This window comes from Pyxicephalus adspersus, chromosome 8 (assembly GCF_032062135.1).
Source record: "Pyxicephalus adspersus chromosome 8, UCB_Pads_2.0, whole genome shotgun sequence".
NCBI lineage: Eukaryota > Metazoa > Chordata > Amphibia > Anura > Pyxicephalidae > Pyxicephalus > Pyxicephalus adspersus.
The window spans coordinates 29,279,716-29,293,914 of NC_092865.1; the positions used below are offsets into that span (position 1 = coordinate 29,279,716).

Genomic DNA, 14,199 nt, shown 5'->3' on the forward strand with positions numbered 1-14,199 from the left:
TAAACCATGGAGAATAGCTCTGTTGCTGCATCGTACTTATGGCTTGTTCCAGCACTGCTTGAACTAGGTCTGACCTTAAATGTTTCCATTTCAGCTTTCCTTAACTTCCATCTGGGTCTTCTTGACCCAGTGCTTCATGATTAACATTGGCTATAAAAAAAAAAAAAAAACATTTAACACTTAAAGATTCTGTCATCTATGCTTAACCCCTACAGTACTTATAACTGGCTTTCTTTAATCCAGCAGGTATCAAATATTGCACGGCATGCTAACTCACAAGGGAAGGGAAATCTCCACATTGTGGCTTACTGTAGACTGCCAAATAATTTTATTTGAAACATGTGCTGTTTGATTTTTTTTCCTTCAAGATAAGTAGATTGTCATATTTAAGGAAGCATATGCACTCATTCATGTAAGAATGGGCCTGATATTTTCTTTTATTGTATTTATGCCTCCTTTTTTGGCCAGCAATACACCCGAGACTTTCACTTCATTGTATTATTTTAATTAGCTGATATCTAAGTCATTTCTAAACCATAGAAAAGGGATGACATAAGTTCAGCTGAAAGACAATGGAAGAAACTTAGCTGTGATAATAACGCTAGAATATAAGGTGATTAGGGGTCATGATCTGTGTTAGGCTTTTTGTGCTCTCACTGGAGAAATTTGCCCCCTCTATTTGTCCTGGTGACTGGTGAACAAAATAAAAGGAGTAAAAATCCAAAATTCCTGATCTGAGATAGGTTTGAAATAGCCACTTCTTCTGTAAATAGCTGCCCCTTAATTTGGAGAAATTCTAATATTTCTCTACTCTATCCATAATAAGTTTTATATAATAAGCTCGTAATAAAGATAAACATGCAATAGGACACATTGAAAACTATTATGTGGGTGCTAGCAGTACAACCAGTTTACTAAGCTTATTTCCTTGACTGCAGCATGAGTCTAAATATAGACCCGGAGAAATAATATATACATTCATTCTTATTGGCAGAACCCACTACACTATACTTGATCCAAACATATAACTTTGTGAAATATTATAGTTCCTGTAAACCTCCCAGAATATATATATATATATATATATATATATATATTACTCTGCTGGAGAAAAACCACCAGGGACTTTGTACCAAAATCTTAGACAATTTTCTCTTACTTCTTCTTCCTTGTAATGTATTCATACTTTTATTAACCAATACATACTTTAAAATTGTGGAAAAAATGTTGTAAGTGTTCTGTATATAACTGTGTAGGATATTATTTCTTATCAAGTTGGTGATCTTTTTGACAACATAAACAGCTGGTAAACTGCAGCTGCATCAGTAACCCTGGCCCTGGATATGAGGGTGGTCTTGGATATGGTACCATTTGTGACTACATCACTTCATGTGATCCCTTTCAAAACCTTTTTCAAAACTCTTGAGTTTGAAAGTTCATAGCTTAGACCACAATTTTCTTATTAACCATACCCATTTTGGCAAAAAGCTAGTTGAATTTTTTACAAGTCCTATATCTGAATGCATTTAGACCAACTGGGTCATGTAACTGCAAAATTCATAAAGCAACCAAATGAAAGAAAGAACTGATAAGTTGCTTCGGGCAATTGCACCATGCCTAAATCTTTTGTGTTCTATATTTAAAGGTTACAGTCACATGTTCGGGATTTTTATGTATTGTTGCATGTGTTAGGCTTATGCTTTTGATGAATTTTATTGCAATATTACATTACTGTGTTCATCAGTATAGCAAAGGTTATTTTCTATTTTTTGTAATGTTGCATAGTTTGCATTTGTTTTGATGTGCTTTAGATTAATATTCCATTTATTACCATTCATCCCTGGGAACATTGTTATTTACTGGTTCATGTATTGTTGCATGTGCTGCAGTTGTCTTTCAGTGTGTTTTAGATTAATGTTTTTTTTATTACCATTCATCCTATGAAAGATTTTTTTTTTTGCTATTTCATAATATTGGATTGGGTTGCTTTTATATTGTAGATATGTTTTAGTCTTTTTTACCGTTCATCTTTCAAGCTGTTCCTGTAAGCATTATATAAAACTGAAATATATATTTCAGCTTAGTTTTATAAACTCTTTACTGTTTTCAATTTTAATAATAAATCTGTTCCAAAGTTCCTTACTTGGAGACCCTGCCAATAACATGTTTCTGTTATTGTAACAGCGCTACACCACCGGCTTTCAAATAGCAGTTAGGATTGTCAGTCTGCTATGCTCCCTCAATTGGCCATTGGGCTGCCTTTTACAATAGCAGTAGAAATGCACAGACCTGATAGACATCCGAATGGCCAACTGAAGTTGCAGGTATAGCAAGCTGACAACCTTGCTGGTAATTGCAAGACAGTGGCTCAGAAGTGCCAGACTGAAGCAGGAAGTGCTGCCTCATTACCTAATGTCAAACATACTTTTAATAGATTTTAAATTTACATACACCGTAACAAACATGAATACAATATACACAAAATGTTCCTAGCAAATAGGGTAAATCTAAAATCCCTTTTGAGTATCATTCAAGCCTCAAACACATTTGTTTGCTTTATAAACCTGCTACTACTATAGACTTGTACTTCTAATTTATTTTAAAGAGGGATAAATGGAAATGGATAAGCTACGTTAACTTTCATAGAAATAAAATTCACATTGACATTCTTTCCATACAAGCATAAAAATGTCTCAATTTGCATGAAGCAATCCCAGACCATAAAAAATAAACAGTTGTTGAAAATGAGATGCATTTTATTTGAAACTAAATCTAGAGTCGGTGCATCAATTAACTGGATATGTAGCATAGCGCATCTATCTGGGGGTCTATTACTGTCTATGCTTCAGTTGAAGTAAAGCTCCATTTTTTTTTCTAATCTGAAACACCAGAGAAAGGTCATGAATATTTTCACAGATGTTAGTAATTGAGTTACCAAAGCATATTTTGTTTGCACACGGTGCAGGGTACCAAACCTTATTGTTGATATCTAATCTTAGTCTGTTATTCAAGGAAAGTACAAACTTATAGTTGTTTTATGCTTTTGAAATTTCTAGCTAGTCTGAGGTCACTTATTGTGGGAATGAAGGCTTGAGTACGCCCTACTATTAGTGATCAAAAGGCTTATTTCCAGCTTTGGCTGTTTGATATCTTAACTGTTCTCTGCAAGAGGGTCTGTTTAAACTTTTTATGTGGAATTCACTTTGGGGTGCCCAGAAAAATATTTACAGCTTTTTACTAGTGCATAGGTGACTATTTGAGGGTTCACCATTTGTCCATTGCTACATTTTGAATTTCTTTTGATATTCACACTGACATATGGCAAGTACCTAGAAATTGCACCAGTGTTATAAATAATAAAAGTTGATACAGTACATTAATATAGGGGACTACATGCAGTATCAAGGTGTACATTCAAAAACCATTTTTTAGGTGGTCAATAGGAAAGAGACTCTTAAAGTGGTAGTCAGTGAAAACAATTCTTTCTACAGTGGTTGTGGAAATTCCGCTTTTATAGACACCTCTAAATGTCAATAACTGGCCCTAATAAGAGATAATGGTCCCAGAACTTTAAAGGCATCATCAAATGGAAAGCCAATCAACCACAGTTTGAAAAGCCTCTAACAACTTCTGGAGGAACCTTGGTGGAGAATGATTAATATAGATTATAGTGGGCAGAGTCTAGTATGTAAAGAGTAACTGAAACTTTGACAAAGACAGCAACCTGGCACATTACAGATTCCTTCATCAATTGCACCTTATGTGAATTCTCTCATTTTCTCTATTGGTTAACTGTATGTACAAGGCTGTTGCTGATTTTTCAATTTTCTCTTCCATCTGTAGACACCAAATAGTGTCAGATTTGACAAGGAAATGGACAAATCTCTGCTAACAAGCAAACTGATGATCCCAAACATTCCATCAACGAAGGAGAAAATAATCAAGTGGGCCTCTGAAAAAAATCACTCAGTCAATTCCTACACTCATGCACCAGTGGCAAACAAGTTCCATATTAAACTTGACGATGACATAGGTACGGGTTAAAAAAGCTCAGAATTTGCACGTTATTTTATTATGAGTTGCATTTTTTACCAGGTGGTGACATTTGCCCTATGCTTGCAGTATCACTGCGGTAGAAAAAATTTATATATATTTATATATATTATATATATATATATATATATACACACATCTGAGACATCTTGCTTTCCTGCTTTTTACTCCAAGGATTTAGGTTCTGCATGACCACAGACTTTTAATTCAAAGTCCCTAATCAGATTAGTGTTACAGCATGTGTTTATATTTTGTATGATTCAGTAATAGATGCTTAGTTTATTTATACAAGACTTTGTACTGTACAATTTATAAATGTGCAAAGGCCAAGAGCTAGGTCCCAGTATGATCATATTCATGAAGCACGATTATAGGCTTTATGCTTGAAAGCTTTAATAAGTTCCAGTGCATCTTTCCTACATTCTACTTTTGGAAAATGCATTGTTTTATAAGAAATGAAAACCATTCACCAATGGATTTTTTTGTCATCTGCATCTTCCCTCTAGAATTGTTGGTTCAAGCTTCTTATAAAATGTAACATGGGTCAACGGTTGGATATCAGCCAAGCCTAGCCACCCTAGAGCTTCGTACACAACAAACGATTACGATCGATCAACGATTATGCACGATTATACTTGAATGATCGTATTGTGCACAAATCCTGTACATGCTGTAATGATACGATCCTTCAAATATAATCCACCAATAGTGTACACACGCTAGATACAATCTTTTGACATATGCAGGAAGTGACATGTAAAGGAGAAAGTGTACTGCAGAAACATGCACAATCACTGAACGACTGTCTGATTTTAGGATTTTCGGCCGATTGGTCGTTCGCTGTTCGTTTCCAACGATAATTTTTAGAAGTGTGTACACAGCTTAAACCTGAGAGTCATGCCAGGCCTCATGACTGTCAAACTTGCTGATGCAGGGCAGATTTTTTATTTTTCTCCCGGGGAGGAGGAGGGGGGCAGTTCTCAGATAAATCACAGCATACACAGCTATTCCTAAGAGGTAAAGTTGTGCTATTATAAAAACTTGAAATGGAACAAATCCTAGAAAGTAAGGATTGCCTGTTATCTAAAAATGTTAATTGTGGTTAACCTGTACCCTGAAAATGTATTTCTGTCACAAATTTACTTTTAGAAATAGCAGTTTAATGTTTGGCTTATGAGGGTGCCTAGGCACTCCTGTACTCACAGCCTCATAGCTGTATACTTGCCTGCCTCTGACTGCCAGTCTCATGAGTGTTGGAGTGATATTGGTGATGGCACTACTGAACTGACCGCTATTCTCACTCCACTGTTCCCTCCTCTTCACATGACCAATCAAAATGTCTTAGCTAGAGATACACATTAACCAATATTTAATTATTTTTGAAGTGGAATGACTGCATCTATAACAGTGTGCGTGACTCTCAATACCCACATCAATGTCCTAGACATAATTATGCATAACATTGCTTTTAATAGCAATTTATTGATAGTAATGGATTTGTTCTATTGTTAAAATTAATATATAATTCTTTGCTAGGAACTGTTCTTAGATATATTGTAATTGTTCATTGTAGAAATGAATGATGAGGACAACTCAGAGGTTCCTCCAAAATGGTTAGAATTTCTGCAGTTAAGTGGTTCGGAAGGAACTGGAGAGTTTGATCCCACATCAGACTTTCTGAACGAGAGAGATTTGCTGAAAGAACCAGAGGAGGCACAGGGGAACATTAATGTCGCCTTGTCTGTTAAATGCGATGAGACTAAGATGGTAGCAGCCATACAAAAAGGAATTCTACAGGTGCGTAACTGTTATACCATTTGGTTGGTTCATGTGTAAATGGAATCATTTAAATAAGGAGTTTTTGCATTTTAAAGGGTGTAATACATGAGTGATGGTTTATTTCATGATTTACAAAATCATGAGTAACTACAGATTTTTGATTGGCAAGCAAATAGAAGTCATTGTTGCTAAGACATGAAAGGACAACAGCAAACGTTTAAAGCGATTATAAAAAAAGATTATGATTAGGGATAACTTAGTTACCTTTTAGATATGCTGTATATGTAAAAAATATTTTTTCAATCATGACATCATGAGCCTTTTGTTCTAAAGATCAGCTATCCCATTCAGGGAAATAGCTGATTCAAGAATTAGAACACAAGAAGTCAGCTGTCAGCTGCCGGGCTGTCTATTTTTCTGTACTTTTCAAGTCACAAACCTGAGAAATGAAAGCAAACAATAAAAGCAGAATTGGATTGCCTATTTGTTGAAACGATTTAAAAAATAGATAAGCCATTGGCTCAAACAGCCAGGACTCATATATTTGCATTTCTTTAAGTGTACCTGTGTACCTGGTTCCTCTGCAGGTGATTTAAGGTGAAAGTCCTCAATTATCCGCCTTTGGCTTTTCTTTTACCACCGCAATATCAGACAATTTCCTATAGTTTAGGATATTCTGAAATGGTACTAAAATTATACATTTTGATGGCATAATACATATTAGGCTATATTCACAAAACTCTACAATGATAAGGATCTCAATTTTCAGCTAGGCAAACAGATTTATAATTGTCTTTGGATTTTAACTAAAAATAACTGTTTTGTCTTGGTTGACTGGATTTTTTCAATCAGATCAGTCAATGCGTTAGGATTATAAAACCCAGTTAAACAAGTCAACCTAAAAAAATAAGACTAATACACCTGTCAATAAATTCACAAACTGATGTCAAACAAATACCATCTACACAAGCCCAAAGCCTTGTGACAAACGTCCTTTTTTTTTAAACAAGGATACTTGTCTTGTTGTATTAGCTTTGTGAACAGAGCCTTTGTGTTATTATTTTTCCCTACCAAAAATATTGGAAAAAGAAAGGTTTCATATTAGTATTGGTTAACTGAAAAAAGTGTATTCTTGGCTTTGAACTTAACATGTATATATTTAATATTATTGATAACACCTTCTACTTTTAATCATGGTTTTGGCCATAGCTATTGACTTGTTGCATCCTTTTTAAGGCCAATGGATACATAGGGACAGAGCTTTCTCTACTCGATCCAGTATGCAGAGCACAGGAAAATGACACTCATTTTATCTTAGAGTCTTCATTGGAGGAATGTGGAACACAGCACACCATTGATGGCTCAAGTATTGTTTACTATAATACTGTAAGTAGTTAATGGGTTGTTAGTGCTATTTCAGGCATTTCAAAAGAAATCTAGACATAAGTTTTTATAGTGGAAATAAATTAAGCAGTGTCTTTTCAGTGTAGAATTTTATGCTTGGTTTAGTATACCTAAAGATTCTTTCTTGGAATAAATGTTGTGTTTTTATCTCTTTACTTGTTGAATTAGCTTTTTCTTGATTTTAGAAAAATCTTTTTTTTTTCCATTTTATTTACTGGATGAATATTTTAGCTTATTAGTACTCACATACATCTGAGCTCAGGATCCTAAGATAATCACTTCTTCTTCCATAAACCCTTCTTGATACAGCAAGTTCATATCTTTTATTTTTCCCACCCATTTTATTTTGGCACTAATTATTATGGGCAAATGATTATACCCTTTACTTACGTTTCATGTAGAAATGTATCTGTGGGAGGCACAATGATTTAATGACCCAAACATTAAAATTTATAAACCTTCACATGGACAGACAATTCACTTATGTAGAACCATAGAGGCCTCCAAGACTAAGCCTACAAAGGGTGTAATGCAGGGTTTCTACTATAAACATTTGTTTATAGACATTTCTATAAACAAGAAGAAAAATAAGTATATATAAATATATAATGGTATTTAGACATGGTTGTGTATCTAATATTTTCTGTCTTTTAATTGTCATAGGCTAGGATGGAAGGGACAAATATAGATTCACATAGGTATTGCAACCACCATTGTTTTTTTAATACTCAGTGCCTTTGTAAAGCCATGCCTTATCATAGAGATTGTCCTAACATTATATTTGGCTTACTTAAGCTGCGTACACACGGCAAATTTTTCTCGCCCGATAATCGGTATCGGCCAATTATCGGGCGAAAATCTGCCATGTGTACAGTCGGTCGACCGTCCTGGCGGATCCATGGACGATGGACGACGACCATCCTAATGAAAGGGAAGGGGAGAGCGCGCAGCAGGGTGCCGCTCCGTCGCTCTCCCACTCCCCTCTCCATAGAGCATGAACGGTGCTGTATGTACAGCATCGTTCATGCATCGTGCAGTCTTTTCTCGTTGGAAAGGATCGTGAAAGATCCTTTCCAACGAGAAAAATTGCAGGTGTGTATGCAGCTTTAGTCCTATTCTGCCCTATTCAGATGTTGTTTACACATCTGTACAATGTGGTTTAGTGTCACTAAACTCATACATTTCAGTGCACTACAACATACAGTATATGTGGGTCATCATTAGGTATAGGTGCATTTAAACCTGGGATCATTAACCACTATTTAAAGTTTACATGCGACACAAGTAATATGCAACCATAGTCAGTGGGTACTATGAGCACTTGAGAATATAATGCACTATTAAACCTAAAGCTTTGGTATTAGGGTTAACTGCCAATAATCTGATGATTCAAGGACGATCATATATATATATATATATATATATATATATATATAGTTGCTCAACAACCCCATATTTCACAATTGTTTAGACATTACTTTGAGACATGAAACATATGGCTGCAATTAGAATTTTTGTTCTGTATAATTCAAACATACATTTTGCCATATAATAAATATGTATATATATTTAAAGCAGCAGCCATCTACCTTAATAATTAAAACAAATGTGCCTAAACCACATTAACAAATGATATACATTTAGCAATTTGGGGTTTGACTTCAGCCCCACAAAAGGTGTCCAGTCATCGAGGTATTTACAGGGGGATGCTAAGAGACACAAAGATGTGGCTGACAGCTACATATATCTCACAAAAACATTTCTTGAAATGGAGCTTTATCTGGGCCAACTTTTTATTCTGCCCATTGATTGGTCTATAAAACAAATCTCCTGCAATGTCTATATTTGAGCTTGAAATAAAATCGAAATCTTTCTCTTGACATAAGTATTGTTCACACGATAGGGCAGCTTCCTCCCCAGAGCTCAATCCGAATGTATAAAAAACACATGTTCCGTTTCTCTTACTAGTTTCATAGTTTCCACATGCTCCCAAACACTCTGTTTTTCCTATGACCTTGCCTGTTGGTCATTTAGGTACTTTGTTTGTTTGTGCGGAGTTTCCCCAATTTAAAAAGAGTATGCTCAATGGAAAAGCAATCAGATAATAAAGTACACTCATTTAGGCAGAAAACATTTATGTATGCTTTAATTTTTGTGAAAGCGGTCACACTGACAGCTTTTCCTGTGATGTTCCAGATTGTTATACAGCTATCACCACCCACTGAGGGAAGTGGCTGGCCTAGTGATTACGAGGATTTGGAATCTGGCGATAGCGGGTTTCCAGGAGACACAGATGAAACTGAAATAGGTCTTCCGTACTTGAAGCGTCCTGAAATTGTGGTGGTATGTGTTTTTCAGGAAGACAAAAGAAGCTGACTTTCCAAACAGCAATTATAGCTACTTCCCTTTTAAATGTTTTAATTAGAATCATAATATTAGACAGAGTTGCCACTTTTGAGCATGTGAATGGCCTGGCCAGCCAAAAGTTTGTACATAGGTTGTATAGTACATATAGACAGCCAGGTTTTATTTGGGTCCCTACAATTGCCTGATCTAAGTTGTGACCATTTTGACAAACCCTAGAACTGCTGTTTGCTCTGTGAGTCTGTGTTTTAGAATCTGAACACTTAGTGTTTCATTTAGTCGCTGTGATTCATCTAATTTATTATTGGCGTTTATGCTATTTTTTGTATTATTTATCCAAAGTAATGCATATGGAGATTTTTAAGTTGTGCCCATTAGTGCTAAAAATTCTTATTACCATAGAGAATTGGAGGTGCCATTTGAAAATAACAATTTTTTAAGTTTATGAAAAGGGTTGTGTAATTTGGCTTTGTTGAAAACATGGTCGATACTCATAAATGCTGTGTACTATAAGCAGATGTATTCCATTGGATGACAAATACAGATAGAAATATATCTTTATAAACTATAATTTGGGAAATTACTTTTTCAATGTATGTAATTGGGCTGTGTTCCACATTTTTTTAAGGGGCAGACATAAAATGAGTGTCATTTTTAATACAAGTTCTTATGTCTGATGTGCAAAAAATTAGCCAACTACCCTCTCAGGTTTCAATTTATATGATGCTTATCGAATTAGAATTGTACATCTATATCAAATGAAAAGTTCAGCCGTGTTCTGCACACCCTACTATGGGATGCAAATTCATAGGTAAATCTGTAAGGAAGATTTGGAAGACATTATAAAATATCTAATTTAGCAATTCAGAAATGAATACCTAAAATAAAACTGTTGTGTTTGTGTTAAAAAATAACTTTCAATCTTCTACCTCTATTTTATTAGTACCTAATATTAATTTATTGTCTTTTTAGTTTAACTGTACAATGCCACAGGACACTGCATCCCCCTTTGATCTCATCTTTGCTCACCCAGATGCAGCAATAAACAATGTTACATTTAATATGGAGTTGTATAAAACAGATCTGTTCCTTACACCATCTCAGAACTATTTCTCGGTGGCTGAAAATGGGCAGGTTTATGTGGAGGTAAGCACCATAGGGAGTTTGTTTAAAATAGTCTGATTTTCAGTACTGTAATAGCACTGCATTACAAAGCAAATGTCAATATATATTCTCAATATATTTTTTTATTTTTTTTGTTATATGTTGTCAATTTAACATATTAGACCAACATAACATATTTCAACCCCAGCGTATATCCTTTTCACCAACAATAGGCTGCAAATAGGAATGCAGGTATCTGTCTGTAACAGTTTAGCACAACTCTTGCTGAGTCAAGTGTCCAGCTTTACAATCAGCAGGGAGCTGATTGTAGGGCTTGCTGATTGCAGTAGGGCTGTTTGTAGAAGAGCAAAAGTCATTTATTGCTATGTACTTGCTATAAAATTAAAAAAAAAATGGCTATTAAAAGGATGTGTATTTCAATCTTGCTGGGATACCAGAGAGTTAACCCATCCAACAATTTCTTATATTCATTTGGTAAAATATTAGTAATTAGGTTCCTAGGTCTGCACAGCTGCAATGACCATCCCCAAATTTAAAACATATTTTACTTTGTAGAAGATATAGGAGGTGCAGAAACAGGTAGTAGGAGCAACCCAAACTTTCAAGTGGACAGTAATTATTACAGGGGCTTTTTCTTGGGAAGAAATGTGTGACTTTGGGATCAAATATTGTACAAATCTATTAGCCCATTCCACATGTCTTGTGATGTATGGTTCCCAAGATTTAAAGCTGAGTAGAGCCATGGTGGCATGTCACAAGGAGGGAGGGGGCACACAAGAAATCTGATTTGTTCTCTAAGGCTATTTTCAGATTTGAAATGAAGTTGCAGTGGGGTTAATGCTTCCTGAACTGCTGCTTTGGGGGAGACATTACAAGGAGCTTCTACCCTCAGCAGCTTCATAGAAAATGAATGGGGGTGGCAGTGAAATGTACAGTATTGCTCACTGTTGCCCACTAACAAATCTGCAGACAGTGTTTTTGTAGGAACCAGCACTACAGTGTGAATGACAGAGCGGCTGGCAAGGTGTTAGTGGTGAGCCATGCGGGATAGCTTGATCCCAAGGCAGGTCGGAGCCTGCCCTATTATTTGCAGAATTTAGGGAAAAGGTAACTGTAAGTACATATGCTTTACTACCAAGAAACAAATGAGCTATAGATCCACATTTGAAGATTGGTCTGCTTTCAATAGATCCTTAAACAAAGTTGTTTGTAACTTATGAGTAATAACATCACAATGTAAATGCTTAAAATAAAATTACAAATACCATAACGTTATACTTCTTTCAATTTTTAAGGTCTCCCTAACCAAGGCAGAAAATGATCTGAGCTTTATGATCCAGACTTGTTTTATTTCTACTTCCTCCAATCCTGATATCCTAAGCGAATATACAATCATAGAGAACATCTGTCCTAAAGATGATTCTGTCAAGTTCTACAACGTGAGGAAACTGAATTACCCCAAATCACAAGAACAAACCGAAAAGAAAAGGTTCAGCTTCATGTTTAAATCTATGTTTAACACTTCCCTGCTCTTCCTGCATTGTGAGTTGACCTTGTGCACCAATGATCCATCCAAAGATGGGGAGATAGACAGCTTAACAAAGGTGAGAGCAGAATAAGTCACCTTTTCTTTTCTTATATATCAACTTCAAGGTCTGTAAGTAATTAGTAGAAAAAACACAGTACAGCCAAAACACTGCAGCCAAGCTCAGGATTAGTTTTTTGTAGGCGCATGGCACAGAACGTAGCTTTTAAAGAATTGTATTTTTTAATAAATAGCTTTGACTTTTCTTTTTAAACTAAAGTAGCTTGTAGTTGAAAATCATATAGGATGTTTAAACAACACAATTACAACACATTGTCAATGGTAGTATTTTGTGTGATCATTTTTACATGTGTGACTATTTAAAATTAGTATATTGTTCCTTTGTTTATCATGAGCAGCACCTTCGTTGCTATCTACCCGTGGGAGAATCTTCATCCCAATGCTGAACTTTCTACTTAGCATTGTAACTACACTGCTCATTCTCTTTTCTTTTGACAAAGCTGTATATCTGTGCATGTCTTCTCTTAATATGCCCTTTCCCATATCTGTAGCAAGTATAGTAAAATGTTTTTATGGTCTCTCTGAAGGGTGTTATATTTGGGAGCTTGGAGCTGCATTATCTGTATATCTATTAGCAATGTCTATATAACTTCTGGCTTGTACTCCTACCATGATGTGGTCCCTTCTCAGTATTGTGCGCTTCAAAAGAGCCACTGAAAAACTCATTCTGTTATTAAGTCAGACATCTTTCTGTAGCTAACTGCCTCAATTCAATAAGTCTGATGGTGTTTTTGCTGCAGTCACAGACTTTGTGATTTTAGGTCAGCTGTACTTGGAAAGGATAAGGGTGGGAAGCTGTTTGCCAAAGAAACCATTTTCTCATTTCTTCTGATGGCAATCTTAATGGGTCCAAAACCCACTGCATCCCCTTCACCCCTGTAGTTTTGTCAGTTTGGGCCATGTAGATGGTGAGGGCTCTGGGCAGTTCCTCAGTTTGTCCTATGCTGATACCAGTCCTTGTCATGAGCAATGATTTTCTAGCTTGATGTGGCTGAAAATATCCAGATCATTACATATTTGCTATGTTTATGGGTACCCTTTATGGATTGTAGAACACAGAATATGACTAGATAAACACACACACAACATTGTGATATATATTCTTTCCTGACGCATTCAAGTTGACATGATTTGTAGGCCTATCTTTCTAGAAAACAAAAACAAAAGTGAAATTTTAGCCATGTTTCATCCCTAAAAAAAACAAGTCATGGGCTGGGTGAGCTGTAATGGGCAACAACACACACAAGGATCCAACTTTTTTTTATGTTAGGATTTGTGGCCACTTTGGATACAATCAGTTCCTAATAACAGATCAGACTCTTTGAGCCTTGCATATTGTACTAGGTCAGTCTGACAATGTGTAAAGCTTGCAAAAGCTTATTGATTGATCCTGACCTTTCCTTTTTTTGTGTTTCAGTGCGTTCCTCCCGATGAAGCCTGTATATCTGTTAACAGCAACATGATACTAGCAATGATGAACAATAAGAAGTCATTCACAAAGCCACTAGCAGTGATCACAATGGAGAGAACCTCAGGTAATCCAACGCTTTCCCAAAATCCCTTGTTTTTTTGTAAGAATTACTATGATTTCTTACATTCTCACTGAATTAATCAAAAACAGTTCTTAAAGAAAGGTTCTCACACAACTGAGCTGCTACAGGCAAATGTATACACCAGTGTCCTGTGCAGATGTTAAAGGATGGTATAACATGCTTAAAATATTTGGGCCGTAGGATTTAGCTTGATGTAAACAATTCAGTACCAAAGATATCCTTAAATGGGGATGTAATTTAATTTTGCAGAGAACACTGCACAAGGGCAGTACACTTATTCACTGCTCAACGTATTAGTTTCAGAACTATAGCAAG

General features: G+C 35.7%; 1 protein-coding gene across 4 annotated transcripts in view; it reads left to right on the forward strand.

Moving 5' to 3' along the window:
• Window positions 1-14,199, forward strand: part of TGFBR3 (transforming growth factor beta receptor 3) — a 126,591-nt gene that overhangs the window by 87,206 nt on the left and 25,186 nt on the right. For 3 of the 4 annotated variants that reach the window (XM_072419891.1, XM_072419893.1, XM_072419892.1), the window contains exons 8-14: window positions 3,844-4,033; window positions 5,627-5,850; window positions 7,069-7,218; window positions 9,433-9,579; window positions 10,573-10,746; window positions 12,021-12,329; window positions 13,749-13,866. In XM_072419891.1, the coding sequence (XP_072275992.1) occupies window positions 3,844-4,033; window positions 5,627-5,850; window positions 7,069-7,218; window positions 9,433-9,579; window positions 10,573-10,746; window positions 12,021-12,329; window positions 13,749-13,866 (1,312 nt within the window). The remainder of the gene's footprint in view (window positions 1-3,843; window positions 4,034-5,626; window positions 5,851-7,068; window positions 7,219-9,432; window positions 9,580-10,572; window positions 10,747-12,020; window positions 12,330-13,748; window positions 13,867-14,199) is intronic. The other variant, XM_072419894.1, reaches the window with a different exon arrangement.